The sequence below is a fragment of the Tinamus guttatus genome, unplaced genomic scaffold (assembly GCF_059628265.1).
Source record: "Tinamus guttatus ecotype Peru unplaced genomic scaffold, ASM5962826v1 Tinamus_guttatus_pri_ptg000473l, whole genome shotgun sequence".
Lineage (NCBI taxonomy): Eukaryota > Metazoa > Chordata > Aves > Tinamiformes > Tinamidae > Tinamus > Tinamus guttatus.
Genome location: NW_028289007.1, coordinates 1,060,137 through 1,079,614, shown reverse-complemented (window position 1 = coordinate 1,079,614; position 19,478 = coordinate 1,060,137). Strand labels below are relative to the sequence as shown.

General features: G+C 39.0%; 1 protein-coding gene across 6 annotated transcripts in view; it reads left to right on the top strand.

Annotated features, from left to right (window-relative positions):
* Nucleotides 1–1,986, top strand: part of QKI (QKI, KH domain containing RNA binding) — a 137,128-nt gene extending 135,142 nt beyond the window's left edge. For all 6 annotated transcript variants that reach the window (XM_010214012.2, XM_010214228.2, XM_010214086.2 and 3 more), the window contains one exon: nucleotides 634–1,986. In XM_010214012.2, the coding sequence (XP_010212314.1) occupies nucleotides 634–650 (17 nt within the window). In that variant the 3' untranslated portion in view covers nucleotides 651–1,986. The remainder of the gene's footprint in view (nucleotides 1–633) is intronic.
* The last annotated feature ends 17,492 nt before the right edge of the window (nucleotides 1,987–19,478 follow it).

Sequence of the window (19,478 nt, the reverse complement as noted above, 5' to 3'; positions counted from 1 at the left end):
TTGTATCATGAGGCCAAGAAATTCCATGTTGTTTGTAAATAGAATAAATGAAAGGCAATAAAAAGTTTATTGAACAAAAAAAACCTTGTTTGGCCCCTAGTTTGTTGAACCAAATTGTCTCTGCAAGTGGAGAATTCCCTAGGATCATTTCTTTTAACAACCAGTTATTAATAATCACATCCATCATTAATAGTTGCTTTAATGCTTGCACCTGGGAAAGTAACTAATGCTTAATAGCAGTCAGGTACTGATGCCGTGCACTGACTGTTGTTTCCAAAAATCTTTTTTTACCGAGTTCCAAAACTGTTCATCGTTTTTGTTTTCCGATTTCCTTCATCGACTGCTACTAACCATTAGTTGTTAGTCGTATTTTATCTCTATTTCTCCTGTTAACCGGTTTTGTGGGAGTGGGCTTCTCCTTCACATGTTCAAATCATGATAGAGGGCTGTCATGATTTTATTGCATTCCGTAGATGGTGTCGATCAGTATGTCAGAATTAAACATGCTTGTTTTTTATTAGTTGTGATTAGTTTTCATGTTGTCATTAAGCCGTCACTAGCTGGAACTAATCTCTTCTCTATCTTTTCTTTCTTTTTTTTGTTTTGTTTTTTTTTTTGTTTCTAACCACCCAGCCGCCACCGGCAACTAACCTATGACCTTCTGACCTCTGAACTCTTCACCCAATGATGACCTGACCATGCCTGCCTGCTGATCAGTTAACTGGTAAACGCCTTTGCTTGCCTGTCTTCAGTGCAGCGAGCTGGGGCACTTGTCCGTTCGTCTTACCATCTAACAAAAAGACAAAGAAATTGTTGTCCTCCAACTCCGCTTTTTTTTCCTCCTGTTTGGGTGAAAGTGGTTCTAGAACCTGCACTGAATAGTAGTAAAGCAATAAGGTCCAATGCATCCCTCAGCACTGAGCATCCTCTAGTGTCCCACCCCAAGCGAACGGGAAGAAGGCCTCGCGAGAGACGGAGACAGATGTCCCTTAGCCACCCGATGACAGAGGCAGTTACTGTGAGAGACTTCTAGGAATACTTTTCTTCTCAAAACGAAGTCAAAGCTCTCTCTGAATGTACTGTGTGATGATGCATCATGCATGAACCTTTGGTCAGGGATGTCATTGGTGAAGGGATTCCAAAAAGTATTCAAAATTTGATAAGCTGTTTAGTCACTACCAGTGCCCTCAAAGGGCAGAAGTTGCAGCCTTTTTTTTCTATCGCCTGCCAAATTGGATGTTTTAAAAGAGAGTGTGCCATGAAATATAGATTGCAATGACTTTTCAGAACTATGTTGATGCCGAGAACAAAACAGCAACACTATTGAAGCAAAATCTGAGCTTAAATTATTTTAACCATACTTTAATCTCCTTGGAAGATTACATGAGAACAAGGTACATGCATTATGTGTCACATTACTGGGCAAACTGTTCAAATATTTTTTTTAAACCTCCCTGTATAGAAAAATTTCATTAAGGATGTAAAAGCCATGCTTGCCTATTTGCTGTATACATGTAATGAAATTGTAGATAAAGTGTAGTGCATTGAAACAAAATGAACAAAAAAGTAGATACTTTTACTATACAAGGGTGCTGGTGCAGAAAAAAAATATATTTTTGGAAATGTAGCATTTTATACTTTCAAGTGTTATAAAAAAAAAGAAAAAAAGAACAAAGAAACCCTTTATTTCATTAAATGATTTTTTCTGGTGGTTGTCAAGAAACAAAAGACCAAAAGAGCCTTTTAGTCTTTCTTTTTTTATTTTTTAAGTATTGGAATAAGTCTAAAGAAAAGGAAGTGCCTTATTTTCTTCATGGTCATTTAGTCAAATGTCTTGTATAATCAGCTTCTCCCTCAGACAAGTTACTGCATGCCACTCAGTCGCCCAGTATGTGAAAAGAAGCTGTGAGGAAAGACAAATGATGAGTTGACCATATTGATTACCTGATTTTTGCCATATTAGTGTGACGTGACTTTGCCAAAATCTCATTATGTAAAACATTTTATAGATTGTGTCAAAACCAGCCCATCGTTATGTCAATTTTACGCCCTAGCTAATACAGTGCTCCTACAACGTAAACCAAAGGGTTCTGTGATACAGACGGTCTCATTCTAAAGTAGAGTATTAACTGGGAAACGTTTGTGGAGATGGGGACGTTTTTTATTATTGTTCAGGGATGGAGGGGAATTTTCCTGCCTTTGGTTGGAATCGTTATACATCAAGTATAGTAGGCTTCAGAGTCACCCATAGGCTTCAGAGTCACCCATAAAAATAATGTTCTGTGGATAGTGAAACTGAAAGCACTTAACTGGCTTTCAGTTACAGGTCTGAGCATGTCCCCAGTTTTCATAGCAGCTCCTGCAGCGTCAAATAATTTGCAGGTTATTTGTTTTTCAGCAGCTCCTGTTTGATTAATGTTAGATCTGCCTACTGCCTATTTTTTTCATAATTATATAAGCAGAAGAGGCACATCAGTTGATTGAAGTCCAGCCATACAGAGTTTTTAACCTTTGTTTCCACATGGTCTTAATGCACATGGGTAGTTGCAAGAGTTGAAGCTGTTGAACACACAGTGCTTAATTCTAAAAACATTAAGTATTAGTTTATGTGGGGCTCTACTAAACTTGGCAAATATCAGGTGATGATTTTATTCCCCTTCTTGTCAACTTATTCTCCTCCTGCATATCTTCACAGCTTCCAAATGAAAGGTCAACAGTAAGCTAAGAGGGCTTATGTTTTAAGCACCTGTATGGTGACCTCATCTAACATCTTGTCTCACCTGGAAATAATTATCAGTTTATTTACTATGCAATAGACATTCATCCCTTCATATTCAGCTAGCTTTTTGTTTATTGTGCCACCGGCTTTGTCTTCCTGTTACACATACAGTTGTGTTGGTTTTACTTACAGTATATGCTGTGCCATTTTGAATTTTTTTTTTTGGTTGGTTGGTTTAATAGACTTGCGACACTCAAACATTTGAGGAGAGATTTGCTAAAATGATACCAGTATTTGATCCAGTTTCATCTCAACTATGATAAAACCTGGACATTTTAGATGTTTATCAAAGGTCTTTTATGGGGGGGGAGGGCAGTGTATGAAATAGATGTGTGACATGTGAAAGTAATGTTTGCTCTGAACAAACTTCTGAAAACTTAGTTGACAAAATTTTGGATCAACTTAAAAAAAAAAAAAAAGCATGACTTTTGAAATCTCTGAATGCCTTGGTTCTCAGTATTATCATTCTTTAATGACTTTTTCTTTATTAAAATAAGTAGTTTTAAGACTTCTTTCTGACAGTATTATGTAATTTTTTTAGAGTGGGTAGATGGGAGTGTCGCTTGTATGTAACCGTACAGATGACATGTATTTGTCTATTCTTTATTATCTTAGTAGTTTCATGCTATGTATGTACCATAACCAACCTATTGCCTATGAGAAACATGTAAGATAATGTATTTACAGCCATTGTTACAAGTTTATAATGTATTTTTCTATCTTGTTTTATATGTATGTTATATAACATTCAAAAGAATTTTTTTCCTGATTGAGAAAAAAAAAGGATACAAAAAAGCAAAACCCACAATTTTGATAACTGAAAAATTGCCAATTGTTTTGCAGTACTTTATTATATTGGGAGTGTTGTCTTTCTTGGGCTTTTAGTTAGCTACTGGATGAATACATTAGACATATTTGGGTTTTAGTTGGGTTTTTACATAGCTTGCATTTTAATTCTTTGGTTCTTTGCTGTTTCTATTAACCCATAGCATTATTTTAATAAATGTTATAATACCAACCTACTAACTCTGGACTATGTCTGTTTATTAACCATTACATGTTTAATTAAAACAAACGAATAAAGACGGAAGAATGTAGTCTTGAGTTACTGGACTAACCCTGAAGAACGTGACCACAGATAACACAACGTGACTTGTTTTTATGTTGTTTGTCGGCTGACATTCTGCACACTACTATTAGGACGGCTTTGGTCATTCTGGCCTTTTACCTTGGGGAATAGGTGCCAGTAGAAATGGGAACAAAATAGCATTTTTTTGAGGCATTCTTCTTGTAGAGTCTTGCCACTTGCCTTTCAGCATCTGCATTACTAATTCCACACTTTCTTTTTCTTTCTCTAAAATAATTACTGTCGGCTCACAGCAAAAGAGCAGAGATGCCAGTGTATTGGTAAATCATGTGGTGGTGTACGGAAAAACCAGTTTGATTCTTTGTTGAGCCATTCAGAGGTTGTACTTAACGTCACAGCAGTTTGTAAACTGTTGGTTTTGGCACCTGATTCACTGTTGCATCATGTGACATTTCTAAGCATGAAATATTTCTAGGTATAATGACACTGTATTTGAGATGCAATTTTTTTTTCCATGCTGAATGCCTTATTTCCTTCATGCACTGCTATTTTTATGTACTTTTTTTTTTTTTTTTTTTTTTTTTTGGTACTTCTGCTTAGTCTACCAGTATTGCCTGGCTCAGGGGAGTAAAGTGCCTGTAAGCCAAGGTGAAACCGGATCATTTTCCAACGACTGCAGAAAGTGCGAAAATAGACCTTTCAGTGAATTACCAAGCAATAGCCGTTTCAAATTCAAGGGCTGCCTTTTGTATGCCCTGTGGATGACTATAGGAACATGAATACAGGGAGTTGAAATGGTGAAAATGCTGGAATAAATTATGCATGTTTTGAATGATTTGGGTTTTTTTGGAAACATTTCTGTTTCTTAAAGATTTTTCCTTTTAGAGGCTTCTTTACATAGCCTGGTTTGTCCAGCTAAATTTGATCATAATTGGGCAGTAGTTACAGCTGATGTCTAGGGAGATCCATCATGTACTTCACTTTTTCAGCTATAAATGGTTTATTTTTTGTGAAATCTGATTTTTTTCCCTAAGTATTAAAAATTCAGATGAGGAGACATTATATGTGTTCAAAGGCATTCTTTCCTTTATGTTGGTTCAAAATGCCTGTCTTGAAATAACTTGTGATACAAAACTTTAATTTAAAATGTTCTCACTATATTGATATTAATTACAATAAAGCACATCCTTATTTGATGGAGGAAAAATAAGCTAGCACTGAAAATATTTGTTAGGTTTTTTTTAATAACATTTAAATATTTGTTTTACAAAAATATGTAAGTACAGTTGAAGTACCATTTAGAGTAGCTTCACTTGTAAAGAATTTTTTTTAATTTAACATACCTTATTCTAAAAGTCAGTAGTAGGTTAGTAATGAAAAAATATATCAGTTCAGAAGATCTCAATGTTATCCATTTTACTAGACTATGGCACAATCATGATTTTATAGCTAATAATTTATATGCTAAAATATTTTTTGCAGAGGCAAGTGTTTAAACTTTTTGAGGTACTTTCCAGTTTAAGTGAGACTTTCTGGATTGGAGAGAAGCTGTTAGTGTTTTTATATTCATAAATACTTCTATTCCAAGAACTACTATTTTTCTGTAATATTTTTATTTTTTACATTTTTATTAAACATAAACTACTGTCATACTTTGTCCACAGTGCATTTTCATCTCATTCTTCATCATCTAATGTAGCAAATGCTGCCCTAAACTTTGAACTACTTTAAAGCTCAAGGAGAGCAAAAAACTGCAAAATCAAAAAAAAAAAAAATTATACTGATCACTTTCAATAACTAAATGCGTTTTTTCTTATCTTTATATAAGCACCTACCTGAATGTTTGACTATATCTTAGTGTGCTGATAGGAAAGAAACAGCTTATTTTTAGAACTTAATTGGATGGTAGCTACATTGCTACAAGATTGAAGATAGGTGGTTGTTTGCTACAGTTACGGACGTTAATTTTCTTAATCTTCGAAAGATCATGCATTCAAGTCAATTAGAGAGTTGCTGTTCCAGGCAGTGAAGTGGAATTACATTAGGTAGGCCTGTTTTTTTTTTATTCTTTTTGTTTATTTTGTTTTGTTTTTGTTTTGTTTTTCAGTAGGTCATAATATAAACAAAAACACCACAGAGCGTTTTAAATAAAATCTGATCAATGCCATTTTCTTCTTGAAAGTGAATGGTTTTACCAAAATACAACGAATTTGGTTTCTCTGATAGCAGTTTCTCTTTGTATCAATCTTGGGAATATCTCACAATGAGTCTTCTCTTTATGAGGGACAGCTTCCCATTTTTTTTAATGAACATATGTTCAGTGTATACTTAATATATATTAATATTCTATTTGAACAGATATTTAAAATGTAAAAATTTGCATACTATTATAGTAGTTTATTCCCAGGTTGTACTCTTTGATACATGGGGACCACTAAAAGGTTTTCTGCATTGAAAATGCAGGGAAACGTTGAAGTGTGTTGCTATCCACTAGGTAATTATTTTAACTTGAAGAAAAGATACAAATATTTGCAGATTCTTTTGTATCTGGATAACAGAATAACATAATATATTGTACAAAGTGAAATCCAAGGAACACATTCCTAGGGTGTAAGTACATAATTAATGGAGTTTATATTTCTTTTTAATGTATTTGATATATTTTTTGAAAACACTATTAATGGAATACTCTTCCAATAACATACGTATGCCGTAACATTAACACATGGTAATCAATGTTGAATCAAACTGGTTAACAAAAGTACAGTGCTCTTCTTTCTATGTGCCTCCTCACTAATTGCAGGTGCTCTGGTTCTGTACTGGAGGTGGGTGTTAGGCACAGCATGTCAGTACTTGCTCTAGTAGCGTCTTGACGGCAGCAGCTCTCATGTCCATCTTTGACAACGGACTAACTGGGAGGAGTGCGACTCCCAAAGCAAGTTTAACAGATTTGAAACTCTTAGAAGAATTAATAGAAGAAATACACCCACACACATGCATATATATATATATATATTTCTATCTCCTTTGACTTGTATTATGGCAGTTTGTGTGAAACGTTTAAGGTTTTGTTTGTGCAAAATAATGTATTCTGAGGGGGAAAAAAACATGGACATTGCCAAAACACATGTAAATAAAACACCAATTATGACTGTACATTATGTGCAATAAAATAACTGGAAAAAGTGCATGTACTTTATCCTCAAAAGCCAATTGACAGCTCTCAATGCTGCAGCTATAGTTTTATTTTCTGAAAAGTTAAATTTTATTCTGTATCTAAACAACAGAATAAAGAATGTACATTTTTCACACCTCAACTTTCATTAATGCTTTTAGCACTGTTATGAAGGATTTTACTTGTTGAAGAGATTTCAATTTCCATAGCCATTTGCTTACCAGCATATTTTTTCATTTAGCAGTTGCTTGTTGCGTATGTCAGGTTGTCTGTAGTTAGACATGGATAACTTAAGCATTACACACCAAAAGAGGAGATACATGTTTTGTATTTTATAAACTTCTTAGAGATTGCCAAGTAATTACAACGTTGTTAGAGTTCTATAAGCATCACTGTTACTGTTGTTAGAGCAAAAATATAGTAGAGCTACCATACTGTATTTTTTCTAGTTACTATAGAAAATGAAAATAATTTTCCACCTTGGCTAATGAGACTCTAGTGAGACACACACTTCAGAGATGAAAGAGATTACTGTGTTTTAACACTTCCATTGATTTCATATTTATGATGATATCTGTTATAGTTTGAGGAAGTTTATATAGAAAAGTTATATTTTTGCTTAAAAAAAAACTTCCTTTAATTAAAATTTGTGTGCTTCAAAAGTAAGTGCAGTAGGTAAGGTTGAATGAGGTATCTGTAGGAACCTGAGAAAATATGAGGAGGGAGGTAATCTGGGGCTACATGTCTTTTCTTGCATGGTTCTAGGAATGAAAGAGCAATCTGGTGTAACTAGCATTGAAAGTTTTATCCCATGGTGAATCTCTACAGAATGGGCTGTAGCGCCATGTCTGAGCTCGCTTTAGTCTTGCTGGTTCCTGGCAGTAAAAACGTGGAGCCGTTACTGGGTGCAGGCCGCGGAGGAAGTCGAGCACCTCGGCATCCTCATTATCACTCTGGACGCAAACCCAGGTGGGGCTGCGCACTGGAGCCCAGGAGCAGTGCGGGCACATCCTCACCAGCTGCACTTTCGTGGGCTCTCTGGAAAATGTGCGTGGTGCTGACCCACTTCTTACTCCACCCGGACCCTCAGCGAGCAGAATGGTGGCCATCTTCCTCTTCTCTTGAACCAAGAGATACTCAAGAGATCATTGCATTTGTTGTTCCACAAATTAAAGGTAGATGTGGATATAAATGACTGGATATTTTCTATCAACAGACTTTGCTATTGCTTGTACCAGTGTTTTCTGATTAAGTGGTTGTGGTGTGTTTATATCTGATGGCCTAATTCACTCTATTTTTCCTGAATGCTTTTGTTACAGTCACTGTACTTTTCCTGGAGAAATACATCAAACTTAGCCATAGTCTGTCTAGGTAAGGAGAGACATTAATTATCAATGTGCAAAATGCAGTGTGTGAAATAAATGTCTTCCACTTTGCTGTTCAGGTCTGCCATCAGAAGTATGAAGAGGTATTATCTGTTTTTTCTCAGTATCCCTAACAAGATCTCAGACAGTCAAAAATAGACTATTGACAGCCAATACCTACCTGTTGAGTTGATTTCTTCTAAAAATTATGAATCACAGTAAGTCAGTATTTCCCCAAGTTCTACATCTTTCTTTAAGTCTTCAAAGCAATATAGATTAGAAAGAAATATTATAAAACAACAGAGCTTAATTTGCCTTTGTGTCATTGTATTTTCAGTGTTTTATCTTTAGCGGCAAATAACGTTGACTACTGTGAGTAGCAAGCTGGATAGCTCGGAGGTGAAGCTTAAGGCAGAAGAATAAAGATTATGGCACATTTCTCAACATTGTGTCACTTGGGCAGCTCATCAAAACCTGAAGATGCTTCCTCTAAATTTTATATATATGTAAATTCCACATGCATAAAAGAAAATAAGCAGAACAAAGGCTTTTGCTGCTGGCACCTTTTTAGAACAAATTATGTTGATTTTTTTTTTCAGTTCGCTAAGAGTGGCCTTTTTGAAACAGGTGATACTTCCTCTGCCTAAGGCTAAGAAGATCTCACTTCCTCTTACCGTAGGGCAATCATTTAACAAGAAACTGACTCCATCCTATGGATTCTGGTTTGTTTTCATAGTCTCTTAACTTACGAAAAACGAAAGCCTTTTGTCTTCTCTATGCAAGAACTTTTGTATCATGAAAGATACTTCAGCGCCCACCTTGAAGGGTAGTATTTTAAAGGGATGTATTCTAGTTTACATTATTTCAATAAAAAGGAAGGTTGAATGAACAATATTATGGGAAATGTGTTACAGGGCAATAAAGATATTAGGATCACCTGATTTCTGGGCCTCGTTGTTGCATTAGGAGTATACAGTAATAGTGTAATGTATACCTGGTTTGCTGTCACCTTTGAACTATGTTTTCCAAAATCTCTGTTGTTCAAGAATTTCTAATAATGGACAAGTGAGAATTTTCGGGTGGAAGAACACACTCTAGCTCCGAGCTAATTAGAGAACGAGATAATATAAATCACTATTATATGCATTTTTTTCAAAGAGCACAGCCTTTTTCAAAGGAAGCCAAAGTGTGTGTTTTAAGGACTTGGCTTTGGATGTTGGCTAATATATGGTAAAATCCTGATGAAGGGAACAGCCTAACCTGTTAATCTCCACAAATTAAGACATGCTTAACCAATTCTGAGGTGGCCACCAGTGTGGCAAAAATCTAACACGGGTTTAATCTGAAGACCTTTTGTTATCCCTTCTACACTTGTAACTCCCTATATCATTTCTTAGGGTGGGCCTAGTACTGTAGCGCAGAGGCGGCTACTACTCACGTGCTCTTGTATGACTTTCACCATGTAACCTTATTCTCAGTGATGAGGCAACATCGATTTTTTCCTCGAAAGCTAATGAATGAGACAAGTCTTCCACGGCAATGAGCTTTGCTTTTGAGAAAATGGGAAATGTGTTTTTATGTGGATTAAAGGAAGATAAAGAATAATAATGTCAGCTCTTGAATCTTTTTTGTCCCAAACTGGTGAATAACTTTGATTTGAACTTTATATTTGCCAAGAGGAGGAGACAAATCTAAGCATCATTGTCAAGAAACCCATACTATGTTGACAAGTTGAGAATGTAAGTGAAGAAAATTTAAATGTATCAGTCGCTAAAGAGTTGGTTTGCAATATACCCCTGTTACCTTAGTCAATTTTCTTAATGATTACTGTGCATTCTTGCCTTTTTTGGTCTAATTTGACTATCGTGTTGTCTTCTTTTAAGGTTCTGCCCTGCTCTCTTCTGTAAGATATTAGGCTTCTTCAGCAAAGTTTACCTTCATTTGGATCATCAGGCAGTGCAGTTCATTCTTGCTATAGAAAGATTTCAGGTCTAAATCAGAATACACACATGTATTTAGAAAGCCCATTTTAAGAATACATGACTGTCCAAGCGAATGGAGAGGAATGTCCTGATGATAAGGACACCTGTCTAACGCTTGGGACACCTGGGTTTGAAATGCTTCTTGCTTCACTGCTGATCTGTGCAGTTTTGGGCAAGTCCTTCAGAGACAAATCCACAAAAACACAGTGAGAATGAGGCAGTATTTAGGTATCTCAATAAGGAGAGTGATTATCCAGGTTTTCAAAAGCAAAATTCCTTCCTGTTATTGCATAAAACAAAGCACCGTCACCATATTTTCTGTTGCCTGTATTATAACCAAAAAAAGAAAAAGAAAAAAAAGAAAAAAAAAAAAAAGGAAATCCTTGATCCACAAAAAGATAACCTGTATTAACTAGTTTAGCAGCTCAGCTCTCTCCCTACTTTATCTGTAGCGTTTCTCTGTAGGTCCTAGCGTCGCCTTCTCAGTTCCGCTCCACAGTTCCCCATAAAGATCTCAGTGCTGTTTTCCTTAGGGACCTTTGTGAGTCTTGCTCCGAATCTCTGCACTCCAGTTACCCGTCTGTGAAAGGAGGTGGCCAGGAAGGCCCGGCACGGTGGATAATGGCACGCAGGACTGAAGTGCTCAGATGGCGAGGGCATGAGTGAGTGCTCTCTAGCATCAGCCAATGCCACCAAGTATATTATGATCTTGAATGTATTTTTAAAAAACACATAAGCAAAAGCAAATACCTCTGAATTCCTGAACAGTCAAACCCACAGTGCAATTTCCTAGGCCAGCTGCGTCCTTGTCTCAGATCAGCTACCTTAGTGGGTGTCAGCAATGCCAGGGATGACTCTCTTGCTTTAGCCACGTTGATGTTTATAACCCCCATAGTGCAGGTTCTTGGGCTGAGGCACACGTCAGCTTTTCATCAGCATACTTGGGGAGAGGTGGAGGGACAGGGGAAACGCAGCTGTGGTGAACAGCACTTCTTTGTGTCCCTCAGCCCATGGAATGCAAACGCAGCGAGAAGCGCTTGCACATGTGAGTGTCACGTGAGGTACCAGCAAGACTGGGCTGCAGTGCAAACCTTACTGGTGGCAGCCAGAGTCTCCTAGCACAGCAGGAGAGACCGGCATCAGAATATCAGGGTAGAAAATGCACTGCCTTTTGCCTGAGGAACTGTCAATCTCATCGAAGAGAATTCCTTAAATATTCCTTAAACTTTCTCTGGCTTTTCAGGAAAATGAATGGCTGATCCAAGAACCGTTCTTCACTCTGTACTTGAAGAATCTAGCACACAGATATTCCCACTGACTTGTGTGCTGAGACTGTACGACTTTTGATTAATTATAGCTAGCCCAATATGGTAATAATACAGGATGGCTTAATGCACTTTATAAACATTTAGGCTTGTTATAATATATAATAAACGTAAGAGGCAAATAAAAGATGGAATGAGGCAGCATCCTATGTTAATTTTAACAAAAGTGTGCAAGTATTGTGTAGGAGATGACATTCATTATGTACACCACCTCCCTCTGAGATTAGAAATTTTTAAAAAAATGACTTTTAAAAATTCCCATTTGGATGCCGAATATCGTTTTGTATTTTGTTAGTATCGCTCTACCTTGACTGTGTTTCGGAATAGGTTAGCATGAAAACACCAGTTCTCCTGTCCAATTGTGAGAGGTCCCGATCAACTCTGACTACTATATAAAACTTAAAACTGAAATGCCTTAAAATAATTAACTTTGATGCAAAAACAACAATACTCGTAGCCTCAGGCATGTAGCTGTGAACAGTTACATTTGGGATGCCAATTTTGCAGAGAGATTTCTATTTGTTTCTAAAGGAAAAATAAACTGTTTATGACAGACAGACAGAGTTCAAGAGTCTTCAAAGAAGAGTCAGCATTAGCAAGTAGGTTTAAAGCAAAATCATGTAAGCTTTAGCATGCAAAGCCCCATGCCAGCTGCTTTATCACTGCTTGCCCTCCCTACCAAGGCAGCCAACACTCTTTCTTTTGGCCAGGCCCTACATGATGAGGTGAGGATTCATTTCCTCAGCCAAGTCTTTTTATTCTATTTAAGATTTCAACTTTTAAAGCTAAGTATCTGTTTTTTTTCAGTTGTCATGTACATCAGTACCAGTACTGAATGGGATTAGGACTTTTACCTGCTCTAGATGAGTTTTGTGACTTCCCTGTGCCAAAGAACCTTGAAATAAAGGATTTCCCCATCACATATCAGTGAGGAGCTGATAAAAAACAAAAGCAAAACCAGTGAATGAAATAAAGTCAGACATCTAACACTTTTTAGGAGAGAGGAAGGGAAAGATGAAATACTGTTAGCTTAGAGCTATTTCTCCCTTGTCATCCCTTTTCCCCTTACAGTTTGCTGTCACTCCTGACCATGGGCTGGACCGCGCACTTCCAGGAATCCTTCAGATGGAGTCCGTGGGATGGCTCACGTGAGTAATTCCCAACGCACGCAGACACTCAGGCAATCCAGCCTGGCGCTGTTAAACTCTTTCAGGCTGTAACTTCTCTGGGCAAGAACTTATTTTCCTTGTCAGTAAAACGCTGTGTGCACTTATGGTGCTGTACTATTTTCTGCCTTTCTATAGCTCCTTCCCGTCTCATTTTCTTTCACCTTTTCCATCACGCACTTCCTAGTACAAGAATAAGCGCAGCAACAGCTTCCGACTAAAATTACTGAGACACTTTGGTCATGCAATGGACTCCTTTTGGCCATTTATCAGTGTCATTTTGGTTCTCAATATTTTTTTTTTTTTGAGTCAAGAGTCTCTTTGCTTGATAGCAGGCTTGGAAAGGAGAGCGCGCTTGCAAAGGCAGCCGCAAAGTTGCATCAGTGACTGGCAGCAGCAGCAGAGTCTGGTTGCTGGTGAGTCAGCTGTACCACATGATCCGTTTGCTGATTCCAGCCATACGGAATCATGTACAGGCAAAGAAAATTCATAGTTTTGTGGTTTGATTTTTTTTTAATGGGGAAAGAACTTGCTTATGCTGTAATAATAAACTCCTTTTGCTTGAAATAAAATCTTACTTAGCATAATTGCCAAAATGCTGGGACAAAAAAAAACCCTTTCGTTTAATTCCTGAGTTGTCTTGCGCTTTTCACTAAGGGAAAAGTCATTGTTTCAAACTTAAGTACCAGTTTTGTGTTTATAATGGGCTGAGAATACAAGGTTTTCTGTCTGTATGGTTACCTATACACTTGCACATAATTAGCATTTTCATTTCTTGGATTGGAATAATGACTGAGCAGACATACCAATAGAGTGGAAGTTCTTTTCCCTTGCGTCGGTTCTAATGTATCTGCAGTAAGAGAAATGTCACTTACGCTTTGCCTTTGGGCTGAAACACACCCCGGGCAGAGTCTCAGCACAAGACAGAGGCACCACTTAAATCCTGCTAAGCCCTTGCATAGGCCTTCCAGCTTCCCTTCTGATAGATATAAGAATCCCGGGTTTTTTGCATTCTATTCATGGGTAAAGACATATGAATAATACCTTTATGATGCAGGCATGTGTTTAAATATGCAACTTGATGGCAGGCAATTCTACTTCATTGTGCACTCACTTGTTCTCAACCACATGGCTGGTAAGTCATGAAATATTAATGGCCGTGCAAATCTTTTCTTCTTTATCACCAGCTTTGCTGTGTTCCTGACCCCTGACTTCCTTTAATCATCTCCAAGGTATGTGGTCTGTTACTATTCTGAGATATCTTGTGAATAGGAGCAAAGTAATTACTTGATCCCTGCCTGCTGCAAGAATCTTTTTGAAAAGAAAATGGATAACTTGAGAGAGACTTCCTCCCTGCACTGAAATCAAGCCCCTCTGCTTGCTTCACAGAATTTCTTTTTTTTTTTCTTTTTTAGTGGCCTGAATGTAGATCTACTCTGTTATTTCTCGTTGTTACTTTGATGACTTTAAAACCATCATTCTTGAATCTCTTCAACCATCACCTGCCCCTCCAAAGATACGATTTCTGTTTGGATATTTTCTCTTCTCTCTCCTCCACTAATTTCGCTTAGGACATCCTTATAAATAAGTTACAACTCCATTTGTCAGAATTTTGATGGCAGTTTGCTGCAAGAAGTTCCAGAAATCCTCCAACAAGTAATTGTAGTGTTTATTGGCTCTAGGGCTATCCTACCCTTCTTCACATTAACTAGAAACGAAATTAATGCCTGAAACATGAAGTTCTTGAAGAAGTAAGGCATATATTTTTTGACATAAACTTCCCTTTGTTTTGTCTGTCTAATCTCTAACATTACAAATACTAAATATGATGGTGTTGCCTTTGTGGGGAAGAAGCAAGTGCTTTCCATGCCTCTGCCAAAGGAGAGGTCAGAGATATGATGCCATTTGGATGTAATGACTGAAGAAGAAATAGCCATCTAGGCAACATGGCTAGAGAGAGAGGTGACTATGTAAGAGTATTTGCCATACAGGAGCTATTTTAGCGAGTCGGCATGATGATAGCGTAGTCACGAGTAGGTATTTTTAAAAGTGAGTGTTCAGTGACTGACAAAGGTAGAGTGTAACTCAAGGGCAAGAGTGACTGGACAGTTTAACACAAGGTTATTAAATACTGACCTACAAATGATTTCTGATTTTTGGAGCAGTTTTGCCCAAGCATTGAAATCAGCAGTGTGGCATTAAAATCAACACTTTTTAAAATGATAGTTCCGGATAGGTAGTGGGATGAGGGAGACTAGCAAAGGTTATAACATTTATTATTCAAGTAGGGAAAAAAGAACTTGAAAATTTCAGGCATGTGCTCTGTGATATCTAAGCTGATACATAAGCACCTATCTCGGTCTCTGCCTTCCATTTGCTCAGTATAAGAATCAGGAGTCAAGTTGGGAGAAATCTTCACCCTGAATTTTAAAGGCATAAAGGCGTCAACTTACCCTTGATTTCAGTCTGGTGTTAGATGCCCACATGTCTTTAGGGGTATATGTGTCTGCCAGCAACCATTTTTCAGACTTCTGGTATTATTTTTTCCAGATCTTGCCTGTTTCCTTTCTACCTGCCTCCTTTCTATCTCCCTTTCTTTCCTTCTTTCCTTCTCTTTCTTTCTCTCTCTCTCTCTTTCTCTCTTTCTGCCTCTTTCTTTCTTTCTCTCTCTCTCTTTCTCTCTTTCCCTCTCTCTCTTTCCCTCTTTCTGTCTCTTTCTTTCTTTCTCTCTCTCTCTCTCTTTCCCTCTTTCCCTCTCTCTCTTTCGCTCCTTCTATTTTCTCTCTTTCCCTCTTTCTCTTCCTCTCTCTCTCTTTCTTCCTGAATTCAGTGATTTCCAGGGCCTCTGCCGTCTGATCTGTGAGAAATGACTACAATAGGCTCACACAAATGACAGCTGTGAAGCAAAGCTCATCAGTGATTAAAAACTGAACAGCCTCTGACCCCCGGGGACCACCTGTGCCTTGACTGTGCCCCTAGCAGAGAACAGGAAACCCCTAGCTCCGTGCAATGGGAAGCTGACACAAGATGGCTGAATTATGCTATATGAGCTGTAGACAAAATATATATTTTTTTTTAAAAAAAGAGGAATCTTTCTAGAAAAAGCTGGGGTTTCCCCTCTTGGTGTTACCTCACAGCAGTGTCATGTTGGGTTGTCTCACTGAGTAGACTAACGTATATTTCTAAACAATGTTAATGAATCTGTCCACAGGTGCTGCCCTCCCTTAACTTACAGAGGAGAGGTGTACCGGCTCTGCTTTGAACTGGGACAAGCTGAACAGGAGCAGTGAGTAATCCTCGTCTACCTGGCTTTGTAACTCTGAGTCATGAGTCATTTCTAATGAGCAAGGCCGAAAAAAGCCGACCTGCCCAACTCCTGCTTTCTTGAGACTCCAGGTTAACCTTTATGTGCCTCTGTATGAAGTCTTAGGTGGAGGAGACACTGGGACAGTGTCAAGACAACATCCCCATGTTCTAGGGGGACAGCACAAAACACGACAGCCTTCTCTGTCCTCCCTGCTCTCAACTATGCCCATGTAGCAGGGACAGACGTAGCAGCAAATGTAGATGTAGCAGGGAACAGACCATTCTGCCCCTTTTCACCAGCTCTGAGCACTATGTCCCCCTTTGGGTTCAAGCTCTACCTGTGGTCTTTCAGGATTACAGAAGCTCTCTGCCTCTGGATGAATGCAAGGCATGGGCAAGGGTGGCTGCATGCAGAAAACTGCAGCAGTGCATCTTTTCAGCAGCTGCCCCGTGTGCATGGTACTCTGCTTACAGTGAAAACACTTTGGAAGTTTAAAGGGTGAAAATGAAGGCTAACAATGAAAGTTTATAAATGTAGCTGACATTCCAGTACTTTGTGTCTTTCATGCCATCCTTCATGGCCATCTCTTTGTACTTTTTTTCTTCTCTTTCAATTCTTTCCTGTTCTTATTCCTCTGTAAAGTATGGAGCATGCTGAGAATAATGGGGATAGCCGAGTTTGCTTAGTTTACTTGTCTATGGGTGCAATGTGGACTGCTGTCTTCACCCTGCAAGTGAAATGATCCTTGAAGCCTCCACAGTAAACTCTGCCAAGGGAGAACTCTTCATAAACTATGGATTTTATTGAAAATAATATCTGTCAATTTTATAAAACCTTGCAACCCTCGTCCATAGGATCCATATACACGGCACTCCTATGCGGATAGGTATTTTAGGCACCTAGCTACCAGCTCTAGTTCTGGTCAGGGTTTCTTATCTCGGCTACCTCTCTTGTCAACTGAGAGACATGGGCAGCTCTAAGCGAAATTCGTCATTCCTAATATGAACAGAAGGAATTGTCCTCTAGAGGTTCCTATCTCTGTTACCCACCGAGGCTCCCTTTAGTTAGATTAGCTGGAAACAAATCTTTCAGATAATGAAATCTATGTGAGATGAATGCGAATCCTCAGGACATAATGAAAAGTCCATGGCAGGCCAGTCCATTGGCCTGAATACCAGTTCTGTGCCTCAGTCTTGAAACAAGACCATCCTCCTCTGTTGTAGATGCTTCTGTCTCTCTTTGGCATGTTTTGAAGAACAGAACCCAATCTGGATGATATGCAGTGGTGCCCCCACAAAGTTAGCTGGTTTCCACTGAAACCCCTGGGACCCACTGCACCTCCCCAATGCACCTCCCTCATTGCCCTTCAGAGCCTTGGCGTTTCCTATTCTTGCAAGAGCAGAGGGAACTCCTCTGCCCTTAGATCCCCATCTAAAAGCAGTTGTACAGAGGTAGCAGGAGAAAAACAGCTTGAGGTTGAACACATCAGTGGAATTGTTTCAAGCAGTCTGTATATTCTCATAATTTGTTATTAACAGCCAGAGATGGAAAAAAAAATCATTGAACAATTAGTAAGACCTTAATAAGTCATTGCTGTGACCAAGTCTCAGGGAAACACATGAGGCTTTACAAATGTATTAAATTTTATCTACCCCAGTTAAGTTGTTTTACATGGAAAAAATGAAATTTAATCCTACTGATCTGTCTCTGTAGCAGCTCAAGAAGAAACCAATTCAGACCCACCACAATCTGCGTAATAGGTTCAACACCAGCTTCCTCTTATCAGAAGGAAAAGAGCGGTTTCATCTCATAGCTTCTGCAGTCTGCCCCATGCTTATCTACTCCCTGGTGACCAGATATCAGACTTGAACAATTAGTGGAGTTCCTCTTCCAGGGGCTGGAAAGCAAAGCATCTCACCATGATACCCCTCTCCCTTCCTACTCCCTGAGGGAGCTTAGCTGGTATTTCCTCTCCCCAGCATGGGAGCTGCCCATACAAAGACTGAGGAGGAAGTTTGAAAAGTGGAAGTTTTCCCTTGACACAAATCTCCATTCATTCTCTAGTTATTTTCAAGTCTGTAAGACACTATTCTGTCAAACTCACACCAAGATCAGACAACTGGCAGCCTTGCCTCCTAACCGCTCTATTATTTAATGGAATATTTTGGTTTTGTTTAGAAGCCAAAGCTCACTAGTAGTCCTCCTTCTTTTCCCGCTACTTTGTTTCTCTACTGTTTGCTTGTACTATGCAGCAAAAATCCTGTAGGGGCTATTATTTAAGAAACTTTATAAAGATGTTTCTGGGAGTAGTGAAGTCCTCAAAGGAAAATTCTTGGGAAGTTGGAAACCTTGTGGGAGGGAAGATGTAATCGTTTTCTCATTTCAGATGAACTTCTGCCTTCCTACATGTGAACTTCAAAGCCTTTGATAGTTGTGAAGCATCAGAGTAGCCTTTATGCTAAGTAAAACCTATGTGAAAGAGCACTGCTTCTGATCCCATCAGGAGCTGCTCTACATCCTGCTCCTTTTCAGATTTTTCATCCTCTCAGCATGGATAAAGCAGGCAGTGTGCATTTGTTTGGGTGGTTGTGGCCAAACCTTCACTATGCTGTGTAAGCAAAACCCATTATAGTGCATGTCTGCGGGGCTTACAGGCCGGCCTGGACGCTGTGCTGTGAACCGGCCTAGCTGGTGCCCTTCCCCATGACCATGCTCCGTGCTTTAGGACCCTGCCTGCATGGCAGTGTGCACAGTGCGGCTTGCTTTCAGCACAGCCTACCTTCAGTGTCAACATCAGGCAGACAAGTAGCCCCAAAAAAGGTCACCAGGACATCATGACCACCAAGAGCTGGGTTCTGGGACAGCAGCTCCCAAGGACAGGTGTTGTGTGAATACAGCCAGTACGATGATGTGGGAAATTTTTCCTTTATAGCAGAACCAGGAACAAGAAACTACAAGAACTACAGAGCTAGCAAATGGCACAGCATGTCAATACTTATCCTGGTCTCAGGGGATGATTCTGAGGGCCCAAAGAAGCAAAGGGTGATGTGTTCAAGCCTCACTCGTTCAGTATGGCACACGAGACAGCAGGGGCTGCAGGAAGCTGCTGCCTGGGGGGCGGGCAGGTGGCCTGGGCAGCCTAGTGACCCCTGGAAGAGGCGGCCTGGCCATCAGCAGTGTGTGCTGTGCCCATGTCCTGCTCTTGCCTTCCCCAGAGCTGCAGCCCAGCAGGACAGTGACAAGGCCAGGGGAAGTACTGAAGCAGTATAGGCACCTCAAGAGGAAGTACTATG